Here is a 19,538-nt window from a genome sequence, read left to right on the forward strand (position 1 = left end):
AGGTTCTCACTTTGAATTTCCTGAGTTGTTATCCAGTACGGTTCTCCCAGTGGTATCCATTCTCTGAATCACAAGATGGTCTAGTACCATCTTCTTTTTGGCTCTTTCAATAATGTCTTCCTCCACTGTGCCTTTTGTGACCAGACGATAGATATTCACCTATGTAAAGAACCCCAAAATATATTTAATTGCAGTCTATGTATGCTACTTATGACACTATCTCATACTCCTCCAAAAGTATGTGCGGTTACACATTAGGTCAATGATTCATGCTCTACTTACTTGCTTTTTCTGGCCAATCCTGTGGGCTCTGGCCTGGGCTTGAAGATCATTTTGTGGGTTCCAGTCCGAGTCAAAGATAACCACTGTGTCGGCAGAGGCCAGGTTAATCCCAAGCCCTCCAGCTCGGGTGGACAGCAGGAAACAGAAGTCCTGTTAAAGACCGTGGACAGTGAGAACAAGAGCCAACTGCATTGTAATGAAAGCTTGAATCTATTTATCCTATTCCAGGTTAATATGCATAAAAACTGGATAATAGCCTACGCAATGGTAGAAATCAGTCTGTCTGAGCAACAGCAGGCAGGTGGAGTGATTGTTAGGAAACCGTTATTTTGCTTTGTGGTTTTGAATTATTTTTGGTGGCATTGGTGGCACAGAAGTTATATTACCACTTATCAAAAATCAATATTATATGAATGATCAATTAGCCTTATGGAACCTAAAGGCAGTGCTTAAAACAAATGTACTGTATACAGTATACTTTATATTCTATTGTAGGAGTTACATTATGTATTAGAAAATTATTTTGCTTCATGTTTTTTAGTGACACTAGTGGTGCAGAATTTGCGTCACTACTTAAATACAAATCAACCCTATATGAAATCTAAAATCAACCTCATGGAACCTCAAACATCAATATATTGCATATACTGTATATGTGACCCTGGACCACAAAACCAGTCTTAAGTTGCTGGGGTATGTTTGTAGCAATAGCCAAAAATACATTGCATGGGTCAAAATTATCGATTTTTGTTTTATGCCAAAAATCATTAGGATATTAAATAAAGATCATGTTCCATGAAGATATTTTGTAAATTTCTTACCATAAATATATCAAAACTTCATTTTTGATTAGTTACATGCATTGCTAAGAACTTCATTTGGACAACTTTAAAGGCGATTTTCTCAATATTTAGATTTTTTTGCACCCTCAGATTCCAGATTTACAAATAGTTGGATCTCGGCCAAATATTGTCCGATCCTAACAAACCATACATCAATGGAAAGCTTGAAATGAAAATGAAAAATTGACACTTAAGACTGGTTTTGTGGTCCAGGGTCACATATTTTAAGAGTTACATTCCTTGTTAGAAAAACATTTATTTTCTTTGCAATTTTTACTTATTTTTGGTGACACTAGTGGCGCAGATGTTGCATCACTACTTAAATATAAATCAACCTTGTCGAACTTATGAAACATTCATTTATTGTATATTCTGTGTATTTAATGAGTTTACTGTAGAGTTTTTGAACACATATGGGCCTTCTTGTTTCAATCTGACAGAACTGTTTTGACCCTTTATAAATTACATTTACATTCTTCTAATAATTACATAAGGCCTGTATTTCCCATGGATCAAGCATTCCCAGAACCAGTAAAGTGCCTTGTCAACTGAGCTCTGACGCAGAGAGCTGCCTGGAACATCACAACCATAGCAAATGTCTCCAGACAGTGCAGCTCTGCCCAAACAAAACAAACACGCATGCCATAGTTTAGGACCTTACCTCAGAGCCTTCTGCATTAAAGTGGTCCAGTGCTTGTTTTCTGAGCTCTCCCTTGATCGAGCCGTCCAAACGCTGAACATGAGAGAAAACACAGATGCGGTTAAGGAATGTCAAGCGAGGCACTTTGACCAAACTAGGGCACCTCAGCTAGATATACACCCATAAATCCTAAAACCCCCTAAGTCACCACAAAATTATGACGACACTGAAGATGTTTTGCCAGACCAAAACAACATTAAGACACAAGCTGTGCGAATGCTCAAAGCTGCACCGATCAAAAAATAACCAAGTGATAAAAATAGGCTAGGGGGAACTTGATGTCTGAGCAGACATACTGCAAGCCTGACACATGATTCCCTAAATCACCCGAGCCAAGTCCATACAAGCTACACCTCTGAATGTCTCCTCAGACATTACAAACTGTCAACTGTACAACGACACTAAGCAAGTGCATTCGCATAATTTTGTAATCGAGTACTTGGTAGCACACAAAAACAAGTACCACATTTTCTAAGTGCAGCACCGGGTCAAAATTTCACTGAAGAGAGAAAAAAATGTGACTCAGGTTGTGGAAAATATGGTAATCCATTTCTTAAAGGAATTCAAATGCAAATTAAAAAGAATTTAAGTATGCAATGTATTTTGTTTTATTCAAAAATGTTACATCACTGATAATGGTTTTCATTAGGGGTGTTGAAATTAATTATCGCATCGATGCAGTAATAGACCATAATCGATTATAGCCTACTGACGTCATTCGCATAGGCGCTTGTTACGCGAGTATTACAAATGCACTCTCTATTTTTTATTTATTTTTTTAAATCTGAGCTTGGCTTTTTCCCGCATTTGGTACGCCTGCACGCTAGAGACAATCGCGGCAGGCTTCATTGCACAGAATATGTGCTGTGAGACACGTGCGTATTGCTCGACAGTGTTTTCACTCGCTGTTATTTTAGTCTTTTACTTTAGATATGCTTTCATTTCTGCCGTTTGGAATGCAGTACGTATTAGATGCACGAAACTCATGTACTGACACGTGCGCTTTGTGTTTGTTTGTCCTGAAGCTCGTGGCTGCGTTTAAATGCACTTGCATCCCCGAATACTTTTATGAAATTGATGTAAACAATCAGTTATGTTTTCAGAACAGGACAAAACATCTGATATGTGGAAATAGATCTGTGCATTAGTGTGAATGCAGCCTATTAGCTGCCACTGTGTTAATCTGGGCTAATCAATTGGCAATAATGCTGAGGAAAAATGAAAAACCCATAACTATGATTGTCTGTAAACTTTCGGATACTTAAAGTACTCTTAGATACTGAAAGTGCTTTTTGTTTAATCACTTGTAATTGTCTTTTCCCCCATTTATTACTTGTATGTTTTGAAGCTATATTTACTTCGCTTAATTCTTAACAGTACTTAATAAATAAATTATATATTAATTAATAATTCATTTAAGAAGTAGCCTGCTTATATAATTTTATAAAAATTCACAAAATACATTTGATATAATCGTGATGCATCTTCACACGATAATCGTAATCGAATTGAATTGTGAAACCAGTGCCGATTCACACCCCTAGTTTTCATGCAAGTTAACTTCAAAACCTTGTGTATGATTAAAAAAATAAAATAAATTCAAATAAATTCCCCATAAATTTCAAATAAATAAGTCCCCATAAATTAAATTTTTTTTTTGCTTTTAGTATGTTAGCCTCAAGGTTATCTATAAACTAGTGTGCTCCAAAAAAAAAAAAAAAAAAAGACAAAATTCGCGTTTACAAGATATAAGCATTCAAAACTTACAGTCTCTCACTTCTGCCAATATCGATCAAAGATTTTGATGACATCACCCTGCACTTCAGCTTCTCATCAGACTTTGTTCAATCAAATGCTCTCTAGAATCCAAAGCATCCCGCCCCGTACACTATAAATAAACGCTGAAGCCACGGCTGATATCGGTCACTTGTTCACATAATTAGTATTTTCTGTACGGTGAATGGCACGTAGTGCACTATACAGAGGATAGGGAACCATTTAGACAGTGTAAATATGCTTTTCCATTGGGGCAAAAGAAGTCTGGCTTCGCGCTGTGTCACACTAACCGCAGCACCGCACACACACTAGCAAGGAGCAGATCATATGCGTGAATCGGCGCAGACAACAAAACGTAACAGACCCATTTGAATTATACACAGAATGCTATATTTTATAGCAATATGGATGAGATTGTGGCTGTCATATGCTGTCAAATGAGGCTTTACTAAGCTCAATGGCTCTGGTCCAAACTGTGATATAAACGAAACGACCAAGTATCTTTTCATCTTTACCACAGATCCTCATATGTTATTATTACTTTCCATTATATAGGAATATTGCCACATGGCTTCATCTCTTATCATCTTAACGCAGGGGTTAAAGCAAAAAAAAAAAATCTTTTGACTGAGAATTTTTCCTCGGCCAAACCCCATTCCACAGCCATACCTGTCACACACCCAGTTTAAGAGCCGTGTTTTTCTTCCTCCCCACCCAAGAATCGAATTTATTTTAACTAAATAAGACAAGTAAATAGTAAATAATAAAATAAGAACAAATAAATTAATGACAATCAATAGTACAAACAAAAACAATAACAAGATACAAATTAAATTATCAATACTTAATATTTTTCAGTTAGGTCAAATTATAATCTATTCAACTGTAAAATAACACTAGATAGTCTTCACTGTATAATGAAAGACAGCAACAGGTTTATTTAGGCTGCTGTCTCTTTAAGACCTCATGCACAGATCGAATATGTTACACATGGCTCTGTGCTTACTTTTCTTTTTAGGAGTGCTTGTCCTCCTAATTTAAAAAAAATTTAGGAGCACCTTCTGATCAATAATCAAAAATTAGCCTTCCTAATACGAGGTGACATTTGACTCCTTAAAGGAACACTCCACTTTTTTTGGAAATAGGCTCATTCTCCAACTCCCCCAGAGTTAATAAGTTGAGTTTTACCGTTTTTGAATCCATTCAGCTGATCTCTGGATCTGGCGATAGCACTTTTAGCATAGCTTAGCATAGATCATTGAATCCGATTAGACCAGTAGCATCGCGTTCAAAAATGACCAAAGAGTTTCGATATTTGTCCTATTTAAAACTTGACTCTTCTGTAGTTATATCGTGTACTAAGACCGGTGGAAAATGAAAAGTTGCGATTTTCTAGGCTGATATGATTAGGAACTATACTCTCATTCTGGCGTAATAATCAAGGAACTTTGCTGCCATACCATGGCGCAGCAGGCGCAGTGATACATGGCGCCTGAAAGTAGTCCCCAGCTAGGTAACTAGTTATAATATAGCTGGGGACTACTTTCAGGTGCTGCGTAATATCACTGCGCCTGCTGCGTGGAGTGGAGTGTTCCTTTAAAGTGACTTACTCTAAGTAGTAGAATAAGACAAATAAGTTACCAATCATATGAAATTAGTATTAATAAAAAAATAATTTGTACTACAGAGGTGGCACAGAAGAACACAAAAGTGGTTTGTACATTTTCAGACGTTTAATGAGGCTCAGAGGTGGCATGAGTGCAATTAAATTAATAGATTCATGTTTTAAATATAAAATTTTGAATACAGAAATATTAAATGATTTAAATAACTGAAATTATACGTTAAAAGTGAAACTGAAATCGCCAGCAGGTTGCGGCAAGTCAATGATTTCTTCATTGAATCATTCATTCAATTGATTTGTTCGAACGGATGATTCATTCAGGAATGAAGCAAGTGACTCCCTGCGTCCCAATATGTATACTACCCACCCTATTTGCCCTAAATAGTATTGAAAATTACTACTACCACACAGAATTTAGGATGGATAGTATGCACATTGGGACGCAGGCACTGTCTTTATGAATGGTTAATCATGAATCAAAAACGCACTTTCATTCATGAATGAAACACCGCCGTGTTTGCTTTTAGAGATGTGCAGCGGCTCAGCTGTTACTTCATTTAGAACTATTTTCGTTGATGATATAGAGCAAAATCATGCAGTACTTGTTTATTAATCTGTTGTATTAAATCAATATCACATTTGCAAACTCCCTTAATAATAATTAAAAGCTGTCACTCTCCTTATCGCGATCTGTGCACAGAAAATGAGAGCGCGCGAGAGTTCAAGACTCAAAAGCAGGTGCAAATGTGATACATTCCGTCGGAACCTGCGGGAATGAGTAGAATGATTATTACCGGTAATAGCCGCAATCCCGCGCCGAATTCTGCTCAGTTCTCTGATAATAACCCGACTGTGAATGATGCGAGCGGCGTTACTGTGTTGTCAGTGAGAAGCTGCAGCTATGGCGGGGATGATTTTTGGTGTGCCGGCAGAACAACAACAACAATGCGCTACATGTTTCTTTTCCTCTCATTTTTCCCCTGTTATCCCTAATAACTAATGGAGTGAACACGGAGCAGTTTTTCCGTGAGCGGGAACAGAAAACCCGGAGTGGATCCACAGCGGAGTGAATACAGAACGCTTAGAGCGGAGAGAGGAACGTGATTTTACTCCACTCCAGGCTTTGATCACACCCCCCTCAGCAGGCCGAATACACCTCGTCTTTCCCTAATTTAAGACCTATTCAAGCTAAAATTAAGACATTTATTACACTGTTTGAGAAATGTAAGCCTATTTACGGCCTTAAAATTATGAAAAGTGAATTTAAGACATTAAAGACAGGCGGGAATCCTGCAATTGACGGAAATCCGTCGTAGACTCTCTGCAATTAACGGAAATCCGTCGTAGCGACGGAGAACTTTAATCCCTGTTAACGGCACGTATCCACAGCACCACCCAGTGTATTCAGTGATCACTGCGAGATTTAGATACAGGACTCATGTTTTTAAGCATGGATGCTGGTTTGAGCTGGTCATGAGCTGGTCATGTGCTGGTCCTAAGCAACTAGCTCCTGCTCAGGACCAGCTTAGGACCAGCACATGACCAGCTAAGGACCATCTTAAACCAGCTCAAACCAGCATCCATGCTTCAAAACCTACTTAACCAGCATTAGCTGTTTTTTTTCAACAGGGTGGAGAAATATTTTTCACTGATGTTTACGCCAGGCAAAGACACACAGGAAAATCAATCAGAGAACAACTTAAATAATGCTTTAACTAGTCAGCCAGTCAATTACACTTGCCTAGTAGGCATCTTTCTAATTAGGGTCCACGGGTTTGCTTTGATGCTGTACATACAAACAATGTAACACTTGACATTTCAGATCATACCTGAAACGGATATCGTTTCAAAGCCAGGTATTCAGCAAGGATGTCCAACATTCGGACCATCTGAGAGAAGATGAGTACGCGGTTGCCTCTCTCCCTGAGACGCGTGAGAAGCTTGTCCAGCAGAACCAGTTTCCCGCTGCCTCGCACCAAACTCTGAACAAACATCAACAAACAACCTCAAAAAAGATGTTCTCCTAAGAACAAAATCATTCTGTTTCAATCTAGGAGAGTCATACCTGTAGGTGCTCGTGTGTTTTTTCATTCTCAACCTCCTCTGGTTGTTTGATGAGGAAACCATGGTTACAACATTTCTTCAGCTCCATGACAATGTTCAAAAAGCCAGAAGAGCTGCCTCTGGTGCCTTTAAACAAGGCTTTGAAGTTTCTCGTTAGGATCCATCTGAAAAGGTCACATTACAAATGAACAGTGATGAGATGTACAGATGTTCTCTGAACACTCGCATTCCAATTGCATGCAGTCTTAGAGTCTGGAATCAAAATTTGGCTCAATCAAAGAGTCACTCGATTTAGAGAGCTATTGGAAAGAGGCATGAAATCGGATAAAACAGTGCTCACTTGTAGTACTGTTTTTGCTGAGCAGACATGTCGACTCTGAGGATTTGCTCCACTTTTGCCGGCAGGGATTTCTCCACATCTTTCTTGACACGACGCAGCAGGAATGGCTCCAGAACTTTGTGGAGGCTCTGATAACCATTATCCCTGCCTTTACCATGCTCATCCTCAAAATCCTCCCAGGACTCAAACCTAATGGGAGGCAAAGTCAAAAACAGGGGTTTTAAACTTTTTGAATCATTTACCAAACATCTGACGGCAGCCACTGACATCCATAGTACTTTTTTCAATATTATGGAAGTCAGTAGCTACCATCAAGTGTTTGGTTACCAGTATTCTTCAAAATATCTTCTTTTGTGCACAACAGAAGAAAGAAACTCAACTTCTAAACCATGTATTAATCTTAGTTAATGTTGATTTCAACATTTGCTAATACATTATTAAAATCAAAAAGTTGTATCTATTCATGTTATTTAATGGACCTGAGCTATATTTTCAATTAACTAATGTTAATACTGTAACAAATGTATTGCTCATTGTTAGTTAATGCATTAAATGTGGTTAACAAATGAAACCTTATTGTAAAGTGTTACACATTTTTTAAATGTGTGTGTGTTTTAAGTCTATAATGCTCACCAAGGCTGCATTTATTTGATCAAGAGCACAGTAAAAACCGTAATATTGTGAATTATTGCCAATTAAAATAACCAGTTTCTATTTTAATATATTAAAAAATGCCATTTATTTTTGTGTTGGTTAAACTGTATTTTTAGCAGTCATTTTGATTGGTAATGTAAACAGTATATACATCATTTTCAATTCAAATTTATTTGTACAGCGTTTTCGCAATATAAATATAATCTAAAATATATTTACTAAATGTCTTAAATTAACATTTTAACTGTGAAATTTATATTTTCTCTCAATTCTTCTGGTGGATCCCAAATGGTAAAAATGAACCTGCAAACCCATAGTGTGAGAACCTACTTGTCAGGCATAAGAAAGTGCAGAAGGGACCACAGCTCTTTGAGCGAATTCTGCAGTGGGGTCCCAGTAATGAGCAGCCTGTGATTGGATCGAAAGTCGATCAGAGTTTTATATAGCAGCGAGTCGTCATTCTTAAGCCGGTGAGCTTCATCAACTCCGAGGAAAGCCCAGTTTATATTCCCCAGCACTCCCTGCACACACAGACGAGTCTTGACTCAATCATTTGTGAATAATGAAGAACAACTCATTTCTATGACACACAATCCAAGTACAAAAGATTAAATCAAAGATATACGAGTATCATACCTTGTCCTTCAGTAGAATTTCATATGTGGTCAAAAGTGCATTAAACTTGATCCTTTTTGTCTGCTGGTGGATCCATTCATAGTCCCGGATCTGGTCAAAAACAGGGAGTTATACCTCAAACCAGCCTTATTATAACAGGTTGGATTCTTTGTGGTTGGATTGTCTCAGCATGAGTACTAGCTTACTGTCTTTCTACTTGTGACGTCTCCTAGGTACACCACTACATTCATGTCCGGGGCCCATGTTTCAAACTCCCTCTGCCAGGAAGTGAGGGTTGACAGGGGTACCACCAGGATGAAGGGACCATAAAGCTGGTGCTGATGGAAAAGGTAGGAAAGGAAGGAGATCGTCTGAATGGTCTTTCCCAGGCCCATTTCATCAGCCAAGATAACACTGTTACACCTACAGAACATAACAGAAACCAGAGATGAAGAAAGCATGGTTCATTCAAAATCAAGAACTAATATGAAGCTTGATATTAACTACTTGTTTTAATTAAGTAAAACTATTAAAATCAAAATAATAAAACTGAAATAAAACAATAAATATTAGAAAAGCTAAAAAAAACCTTAAAAAAATGTTGTCTCAGCAACTAAATAAGATAAAGTACTAAAACTGAATTGAATGAAAATAATTTAAAGCTAAAAATAATAGTAATAAATACAAAACAAAATTACTTGAATTAAAACGAAAGTTTAAAAAATTCAAATTAAAAGCTTTATCAAAATATTACTAAATAATAGTATATAAATAATACTAAAATAACACTGATATTATATACAATCTTCTTTTTTTAATAATGATTTTAATAAAGAATATTAATATTTGCTAATGACATTTACATTTTATTAAATGACATGTAAGTGTTTCTACAATGTGTTAATATTATTTAAAGGTTTCCCAAGCAATTATTTCAGTAAGTAAACAGTCAGTTTAAAAAGTACTCTTTTTAGTACTGTTATTTAATTAAAAAATTTAATAAAAGCAACACATTAAGTAAGTTTTATTTATATTTCAAGGCTTTCTGCACGGAAATAATATTTCGACAAATCGAACGCCAATGCCTGTACTTCATCAGTAACAGAAAATATTAAATTCCTGACTAAAAGCTCCACTTGTATGTTACATACCTGCACCAGGAGTGAGCAAGCCAGTTCACTCCATCTAACTGGTAATCTCTGAGTTGAAGGACCTCATTTCCAATGTAAGAAGGCTGCTTCTTCAAGGCCAAAAATCTTGGCCTCTGTTTCAATACCTTCCATTTGGACCAAAAAAAAAATAAGAAAAAATGACAATTACAACACCTTTTTCCCAAAGAAGAAAGAAAAGCTCCATCAGCACACAATCTCATACACACCTTACAATCTTTGGAAGGAACTGTCTTACAGGCATTTCTGTTTTGGAAACTATCAACGCATGCCTGAAATTTCTTTCCGATTAATGCGCCATCCTCCCATGTGCACTCCGCATACGGCAGCCCCATCCACTTACACAGATACTCTGGCTCGCTCGAACTGGTTTTATGGGCTGTTGAGACAACAGAAAATGATTATAGTAGTAAACATCTCTCTTGACCAAGTAGATCAGAAAGTGTGCAATTTCAAAAGCAGCAAACTTACAGGGAATGTCTGAAGGTGGTTGTGATTTCCCAGTTCTTGTTGCTGATTAAATGAGAGAAAAAGAAAATGAATAACAGATCGTAACAGTTTTTATGCTTTTAAAAATAATACTTTACACTGATCAAAAAAGACAGACATTTACAATGTTAAAAAAAGATATCTAACTCAACTTTCCATCACTCAAAGAATCCTAAAAAAAAAAAATCTCAATCTCTGTACATTTGTATATTATATACAATCATGGCCAAAAGTATTGGCACCCTTGATAAATATGATCAAAGAAGGCTGTGAAAATTAATCTGCATTGTTAATCCTTTTAATCTTTTATTTAAAAAAAAAAAATAAATCACAAATCTTACCTTTCATTGGATAATAAGAATTTTAAATGGGGGGAAATATCATTATGAAATAAATGTTTTTCTCTAATACACATTGGCCACAATTAACGCTACCCTTTTATTCAATACTTTTTGAAACCTCCATCTGCAAGTTTAACAGCACTAAATTTTTTCCTACATTCCTGATGAGGTTAGAGAACACCTGACAAGAGATCAGAGACCTTTTTTTTTTCATCCAGAATCACTCCAGACCCTTTAGATTCCCAGCTCCACGACGGTGCTTCTTCTCTTCACTTCACCCTACTCATTTTCTGCAGGGTTCAGGTCAGAGGACTGGAATGGCCATAGCAGAAGCTTGTTTTTGTGCCCAGTGACCCATTTTTGTGTTGATTTTGAGGTTTGTGTTTGGATTATTGTACGGTTGGAAGATCCAAACATGGCCCATTATAAGATTTCTAACAGAGTCAGTCACTTTTTGATTTTTTTTTATCTGTTGGTATTTGATAGAATCAGTGATGCCACGTGTCTAAACAAGATGTCCAGGACCTCCAGCAGAAATATAGGCCCACAACATCAAAAATACAGCAGTATATTTCATTGTACACATGGGGTACTTTTTATCCCCGTGTTCACCAAACCCATCTTGAGTGTTTGCTGCTAAAAGCTCATTATTTTGTTTCATCTGACCATAGAAGCCAGTCCTATTTGAAGTTCCAGTCGTGTCTGATAACTGAATATGCTGGAGTTTGTTTTTGGATGAGTGAGGAGAATTTTTCTTGAAACCCTCCCAAACAACACGTGGTGATGTAGGTGCTGTTTGACTTTTTTTTATTTATTTTATTTTTTTAAGGTTTTCTGACCCGGAGACTCAACTATTTTCTGCAATTCTCCAGCTGTGGTCCTTGGAGAGTCTTTACCCACTCAAACTCTCCTTCTCACCATGCATTAGGACGATATAGACATACGTCCTCTTCCAGGCAGTTTCGTAACATTTTATGTTGATTGGAAATTCTTAATTATTGCCCTGAGGTTGTAAATGGGAATTTTCACTGCTCTAGCTCTTTTCTTAAAGCCACTTCACTAATTTGTGAAGCTCAATTATCTTTTGCTGCACATCAGAGATATATTCTTTGTTTTTTCTCATTGTGATGGATGATTAAGGGAATTTCGGCTTTGTTTTCCCTCTTATTTATATTTCTGTGAAACAGGAAGCCATGGCTGGATAATTTCATGTTCATAATCACCCTGGAGTGCTCATAATTGTGAATATGAATGGGAATATACTTCAGAGATATTTTTCGCATAAGAATTTCTAGGGGTGCCAATAATTGTGTCCAACGTGTATTTGAGAAAAACATTTCATAATGATATTTCCCCCATTTTAAATTCTTATTATCTAATGAAAGGTTAGATTTTTGTTAATTTTTAAATAAAAGATCAAAAGGATTAACAATGCAGGTTTATTTTCAGAGCCTTCTTTGATCATATTTACCAAGGATGCCAATACTTTTGGCCATGACTGTGTGTATGTATGTATATATACACCACTTGGTTACGGTTACGTCATCCTACACCGTCACTAGCTGGCTGCTACGTCACCAGAGCCGACAAGTGTTGATCACAAACTACGGATCATTTTACAAACTTGTTAAAACTGTAGACATGCATGGAGTCCATTCAAGGCTAGTCTGCGGGACTGTTGTGCAAATCAGCAATGTAACGTTAGCATCGCAAACTAGCGATTTTTTTTTTAAAACGTTTCAGTTAAGAACATGGTTGCAAATATCAACCTGATCTCAGAGAATTCCGTGTAATGTTCACGGACTTAATTAACCCCGAAACTGTGGTGGCATCACGGAATTGCCGAAAAATCCGTGATGGGCTCACAGAAGGCATCAGCCGTGGTCCATGCACGGATTCACTGGTTCAACACCAGCGCTGCATCGGACCACGTAAAAGAGTGACTCGATGCAGTTATACTTTCACTGGAGTACCTGACCCCACCCTACCCTAAACCTACCCAGTTCTGAACAATAATGATGACGATAAATTTCCCAGTATCGCGTCGGCATATTGATGCTAAGGGTTTCCGTGCGTGGAGCACGGCTGATGCCTGTCACTGACTTACATTGGTATCACTTCTGTGAGCCCATCACGGAATTTTCAGCGATTCCGTGATGCCACCACAGATTCGGAGGTTAATTAAGTCTGTGAACATTACATGGAATTCTGTGAGATCATGTTGCAAATATATATGTACAGGACTGTCTAGAGCACAAAACAAGACTGTCGTAATTTTTAAATAAATTATTTAAGCCGAAAATACTTTAATACTTGATGATCTGGCCGCCATTGTTGCCGGTTGCGCAGTGCGTTCTGTGTACCCCTTGGTTTCAAGTAAGCTCGCGAAAATGCTTGGTTTTAAGGGTATCTACCCTTCCCTTAGCCCTACCCCTCGATCAAAGCGAGAATTGGGATAGCCCTTACTCTCACGTGAACGCGCAAAACTAAGGGGAAGGGGTAAGGGGAAGGGGTAAGACAGAGAAATGGGATTCACCCTTTATGTGTATGTGTATGCATGTATTTATATATATATATATATATATATATATATATACATATACATATACATATACATACACACACACATATACAGGGCTGGGGAGTAACGAAATGCATGTAACGTCGTTAGGTATTTAAAATACAAAATACGAGTAACTATTTCATTATAGTTACATTTTAAATGGGTGGTAATCAAATTACAGTTACATCCGAAATGTATTTTAGATTACCAAAGTGATTACCTTGATTTTTAAATGTCACTTATTTATTTTAATATTAATGTAAAATGATTGGAAATTTTAAACATGAGGCAACTGGTGATACTCTGACTCGCGTGCAGCCTGTTCAAACAGCAGCCTGCCTGCAGAGTGCAGACTATAGTGATGACTCACTAAAATGCAAGAGAAAATCAGAAAGCCAAGCGCATAATTGTCATGGAAATAAAAAGACGATTTTATTTATAAATGTGAAAAAGGACGGAACATCACAGCAGGCTATGTAATTTTTGTTTACCTGCAACAAAACGTCTCTTGGCTTCAAAGGAACATCTAACCTTGAAAAAGCATCTTAAAGTAAGTTGTTCTCAGTCTCAGGTCTGTACAAGTTAGCGTTTTTCTATATTTATGTATAGTTAAGTAATATCAATTGAGGAAGAAGAGTGCCGTTTAGCCGAATATTAGCACGATTGCAAATGTGATGCTGATTTTATGCAATTCATAACAAAAAAATTATATTTAGTGTCTTGTTAAAAGAACAGTGTTGTCTGATTTGCTCTATAGCGAAAACAAATATGGTTCCATACAACCGCTGGTCTATTTACACTAAGCGCAAATCTGGTTGGGACAGACATCATTAGAAAAGACACCTATTTGAGAAGTGGTGATAAGATTTGAGTTTGAATCTGTCTTATGTCGAACTCATTCAACTCCCGTTCTTCTCCCTTTTCCCATCACATAACTGCCACTGTTTGCAGCAAGTATTAATAACATCTAATTACTATCACTTGTTGCAAAGAAAATGCTACTTTTTCCTACATGGTGTAAATAGAATTTATGGCTATTTGCACAATGCAAATAACCTGCCTTCAAAATAAATCCACATCAGAAAAGTTACGCGTCTGGAAGCAACATTTGTTTCCAGAATGAAGCCACATTTTGAATGAATCAGCTGAGAATAATTCAATTACATTCATAAAATCACTTGCTTGATTTCTGAATGAATCAGTCCTTTTGAAGGAATCATCCATGACTCTTTCATTAAGACAGTGATTTGCCACCACCAACTGGCGGTTTTAGTTTCATGTTTAAAAATAATTTCCTCCCATACTTTTTCCATGTTCAAAATGTTGTATTGAAAATATTAATCTCATAACATTATTTATGCATTTATAATTGTTTTAAATGTATTCTTGCCACCATTTTTATTTAGAGGTGGTTAACATAAAAACAAGACATCGAAGTTAATATGCCCCTTACCTTAAGTATTCCAAAGTATTTAGATTAAGTTACTAAAATTAAGTAATTAACGAAATGCGTTACAAAATACTTTTTAAAGGGGTCATCGGATGCAAAATTCACTTTACAAGTTGTTTGAACATAAATGTGTGTTGGAAGTGTGTGTACACATCCATCCTATAATGATAAAAATCCACCCAGTAGTTGTTTTTTTTTTTAAATCCCAATTTTAAAATCTCCTCTCTCAAATCAGGCTGTTCTGAGGTTCCTGTGAGAATGACGTAATTCTGTACAGACCGCTCCCATGATAGCTGATTGACAAGGCCGTCTTACCTTAGACCCGCCCTGAGTGAACTGAGTGAGCTGTAAACAGTCCGACCGCCATTGTGTCAACTCCGGTGCAGGGGAAGACAAGATGTCTCCGATTAAGCGATTGAGGCGTTTTGTTGTTGGATGTAATAATGAATATAGCAGTCGTCATTTACTCCCGACATCTGAGCCACTGAAGACGCAGAGAATTAACGTTACTTTCGTTTTGAAGGGAATGCGCCAATCCCGATCTGCCTAAATGCATCTATGTTCGCCCGAATAATTTGTGATCCAGCTTTATCTACAGAAGAAGTGAGCATAAGGGTTTTTACGAATCTTTGCAAATCGCCTTTCCTAATTATGTGCTAGTTAGTCAGTTTCGCAGCTGAAGTTTAGTATGCTCCATAGATATACATACCTAGATGCCTCATTATGGACTGTTTCTATGGGCGGCGATACGTAAGCCATCCGACATTTTCGGATAAGCGGTTGAATAAGGTATCTACACATCTATGGTCTGCTCGTCACTCCACGGAAGAGAGGGGTGGAGTCAGCAGAGCTCATTAGCATTTAAAGCAACATGAACTAGATCAGCGTGCTGAAAACAGAGCTGATTTTGACAGGATAAAGAAGGTGTTTTTTACACTACCATTGAAAAATTTTAACCAAAGTATGTTATAGACTTCATTAAGACCCTAAAGAATCATATCAACTTGTGTAAAATGGGCATCCGATGACCCCTTTAAAGCATGTAATCTGTGACGAAGTACATTTTAAAAGTAACCTTCCCAGCCATGTATGTATGTATGTATGTATGTATATATATATATATAAAAGGGGTGTCAACATTAACGCATGTGATTAATCAAATTTTTAACGCATTAATATTTTTTTAACGAAAATTAATCGCTTGATAAGGTTTGACCCTAACTTCTTCCCGTCATGGCAGCGTGGAAGGTTATCTATCATTGTGTGATGAGGGTACAGCGAACCAGTGTTGCCAGGGTAACGGCACAAGTGGGCTATTTTGAAAATACAGTCGCGGGAAAAAATTACAGAGCCGTGGTTTGCGTTTTTTTGGGCTACTTTTATAATGTACGGCGGCTGCCTAAAGTGTATATAGACAAATAAAAATTAATACTTGGAATGTATCCCTGGCAACTTAAGAACGGAGAGGTGGTTGTAACATCAAACAACGTGAGTTTCATCAGAGCATTCATGTTAAGGCTTTTACACAGCAGAAATAAACATGACAACAGCCACTATAGATTATATAAGATAATAAACATACGATTACGATAGATATGGTCTGTATGTGATTTTTTTTTTAGATGAATGTGTACATCGGAAATGCTAATTTGTGCAGCGATATAAAAGGCTATAAATAGCATATTTTAACAACAGTAAACAACCAAATTCCACATGTGATCGCAAAATGGAAGTTATTACACCATGATGATAATATTAGCTCTAATGCACCTGCAGAACAGGTCCAATTCTTCTTCATAATGCATTTTGTCATAATACTTCACGTAAGGTCGCAAGAAAATGTTTTGTTGTATTTATTTAGAAATACTTTTGATAATAGTTGTGTAAATGTATACTGGGATTGAAGCGATGTAGCTTGGTTAACGTTTTATTGCCAGTATAAAGGCTGATAATGGCTGAATAAAAACAAAATAATAATGATAAAAGAATAATAAGGATTATGTCTCATACCTGGTGGAAGAGTGATAGGTTCTGTTTCCTTAAACTAGTTTGTCATGCATTTCTTTTTCAACACATTTACAGGCAAATCCTAGTATTTTAAATTTGTGATTAATCATGATTAATCACAGCCCACGACTGTGATTCAACGTGATAAAAAAAATTTATATATTACACATGCATACATATATTCATACATCATGGTTTCCACTAGGGGGTGTAACAGTACACATATTCATACCGAAAGTTTTCGGTACAGGTCTTTCGGTTTGGTGCGCATGTATACCGAACAAATAAAAAAAAAAATTTCTGGAAATTCAGACAATAAAAGCTGTTTTGCCGCTCTTTGATGTGGCGTGACAGATCGCTGCATAAACGCTTCAGTTTAAATGGCAGCGTGGAGTGCGAGTCAGCGTGATCATCCCTTCCCTCTTTACTTCTAGTTTTAATGCGAAATAAACCTGAATTAATATCTTATGCCTCATGTAATCACTCAAACAGTGTTTCAATCGTGGAAAGACGTCATTAAAACATCTTGTAAACAAAATATCACATAGCATTTCATTTACCTCAAGCAAGTCATCACGTGTTAGTTCGCTAGAAAATAAGTCTAGGCTGGCTATATGCTCATTATGTTTTATTTGACCTGTTACTGATGTCTGAATTGTTGAATTTATGTTTAGATGAATGTGTACATCGGAAATGCTAATTTGTGCAGCGATATAAAAGGCTATAAATAGCATATTTTAACAACAGTAAACAACCAAATTCCACATGTGATCGCAAAATGGAAGTTATTACACCATGATGATAATATTAGCTCTAATGCACCTGCAGAACAGGTCCAATTCTTCTTCATAATGTATTTTGTCATAATACTTCACGTAAGGTCGCAAGAAAATGTTTTGTTGTATTTATTTAGAAATACTTTTGATAATAGTTGTGTAAATGTATACTGGGATTGAAGCGATGTAGCTTGGTTAACGTTTTATTGCCAGTATAAAGGCTGATAATGGCTGAATAAAAACAAAATAATAATGATAAAAGAATAATAAGGATTATGTCTCATACCTGGCGGAAGAGTGATAGGTTCTGTTTCCTTAAACTAGTTTGTCATGCATTTCTTTTTCAACACATTTACAGGCAAATCCTAGTATTTTAAATTTGTGATTAATCATGATTAATCACAGCCCACGACTGTGATTCAACGTGATAAAAAAAATTTATATATTACACATGCATACATATATTCATACATCATGGTTTCCACTAGGGGTGTAACAGTACACATATTCATACCGAAAGTTTTCGGTACAGGTCTTCGGTTTGTGCGCATGTATACCGAACAAATAAAAAAATTTCTGGAAATTCAGACAATAAAAGCTGTTTTGCCGCTCTTTGATGTGGCGTGACAGATCGCTGCATAAACGCTTCAGTTTAAATGGCAGCGTGGAGTGCGAGTCAGCGTGATCATCCCTTCCCTCTTTACTTCTAGTTTTAATGCGAAATAAACCTGAATTAATATCTTATGCCTCATGTAATCACTCAAACAGTGTTTCAATCGTGGAAAGACGTCATTAAAACATCTTGTAAACAAAATATCACATAGCATTTCATTTACCTCAAGCAAGTCATCACGTGTTAGTTCGCTAGAAAATAAGTCTAGGCTGGCTATATGCTCATTATGTTTTATTTGACCTGTTACTGATGTCTGAATTGTTGAATTTATGTTTAAATAAATGTGTAAATGATTATATTTCAACTACAAATAGAAATTTTATAATTTAGAAGTTAATTTAAAAACTGCATTATGTGCAATTTACATGTTTGCATACAATGTTTTTTAATTTGAGTGTTTGAATTTAATTCAAACTTTGAATTATTGTTATTAATTGTAACCTTATAGTAATGCAAAGGAGCTCACTATAGTTTAGACCAGATGCTGAGGTAGATTTATATTCCTAAGAAATTTTTAATTAGAATTGATTTATTATATTACAATTTCATTGTGGCCTTGGTGAGCAGAAGACAGTTCTTTCAAAAACATTGAAAAACCTTAGTCACACCAAACATCTGAACACGAGTCAGCACTTACCGATCACTCTCTCTATTATCTGGAATTGCTTGCTCAGGTCATTGGTTAGTTCTTGCTGGCAGTTGTAATATTCTAAATCTTCAGGTGATGCTTTCCTCAACCTAAAAAACATCATTGTAATTTAAACGTTTGGTGTCAGTTTTTAGTCTGGCGTTCAAGTTTCGGCTTCAAGATGCCAGTTTCTTCCAGAGATCATATAAAAATGAAAATATAGCATCTCTGTGAGCACTGACCAAGCATTAAGCTCTTCGTTTTTCTTCTTGAAGTTTTCCAGCTTTTTCATCCCTTTGACTTTCTGCTGAGTGAGGGAATCTACACTCTCCCAGGTGCTGTGGATGTACGACCAGCCTTTCCACTTGATGAGGAACTGAGTTTCCCCTTCATCTTTCTCAGGGTCAAAGTCTGCTCCAGGGTCCCCATTTTCCTCAATAGCGTAGAGAGTTGTGGAAGCTCCAGTAGCTGTAAACAAGGTGGAGAAAAATTAAGGGCTTTAATAAACAAGTACAATAGCTGGTGTGTATCACAGAATATTAAGT

At 36.6% G+C, this 19,538-nt stretch overlaps 1 protein-coding gene across 3 annotated transcripts in view; it reads right to left on the reverse strand.

The window, feature by feature from the left end:
* chd2 (chromodomain helicase DNA binding protein 2) overlaps positions 1 to 19,538 on the reverse strand; it is a 45,615-nt gene that overhangs the window by 11,072 nt on the left and 15,005 nt on the right. For all 3 annotated transcript variants that reach the window (XM_058750540.1, XM_058750539.1, XM_058750538.1), the window contains 14 exons: positions 19,236 to 19,461; positions 19,003 to 19,103; positions 10,538 to 10,579; positions 10,276 to 10,445; positions 10,049 to 10,173; positions 9,104 to 9,320; positions 8,919 to 9,008; positions 8,613 to 8,803; positions 7,629 to 7,817; positions 7,290 to 7,452; positions 7,054 to 7,206; positions 1,786 to 1,857; positions 283 to 432; positions 11 to 159 (listed from right to left, as the gene is read on the reverse strand). In XM_058750540.1, coding sequence (XP_058606523.1) covers positions 11 to 159; positions 283 to 432; positions 1,786 to 1,857; positions 7,054 to 7,206; positions 7,290 to 7,452; positions 7,629 to 7,817; positions 8,613 to 8,803; positions 8,919 to 9,008; positions 9,104 to 9,320; positions 10,049 to 10,173; positions 10,276 to 10,445; positions 10,538 to 10,579; positions 19,003 to 19,103; positions 19,236 to 19,461 — 2,038 coding nt within the window. The remainder of the gene's footprint in view (positions 1 to 10; positions 160 to 282; positions 433 to 1,785; positions 1,858 to 7,053; positions 7,207 to 7,289; positions 7,453 to 7,628; positions 7,818 to 8,612; positions 8,804 to 8,918; positions 9,009 to 9,103; positions 9,321 to 10,048; positions 10,174 to 10,275; positions 10,446 to 10,537; positions 10,580 to 19,002; positions 19,104 to 19,235; positions 19,462 to 19,538) is intronic.

The sequence above is a fragment of the Onychostoma macrolepis genome, chromosome 18 (genome assembly GCF_012432095.1).
Source record: "Onychostoma macrolepis isolate SWU-2019 chromosome 18, ASM1243209v1, whole genome shotgun sequence".
Taxonomy (NCBI): domain Eukaryota; kingdom Metazoa; phylum Chordata; class Actinopteri; order Cypriniformes; family Cyprinidae; genus Onychostoma; species Onychostoma macrolepis.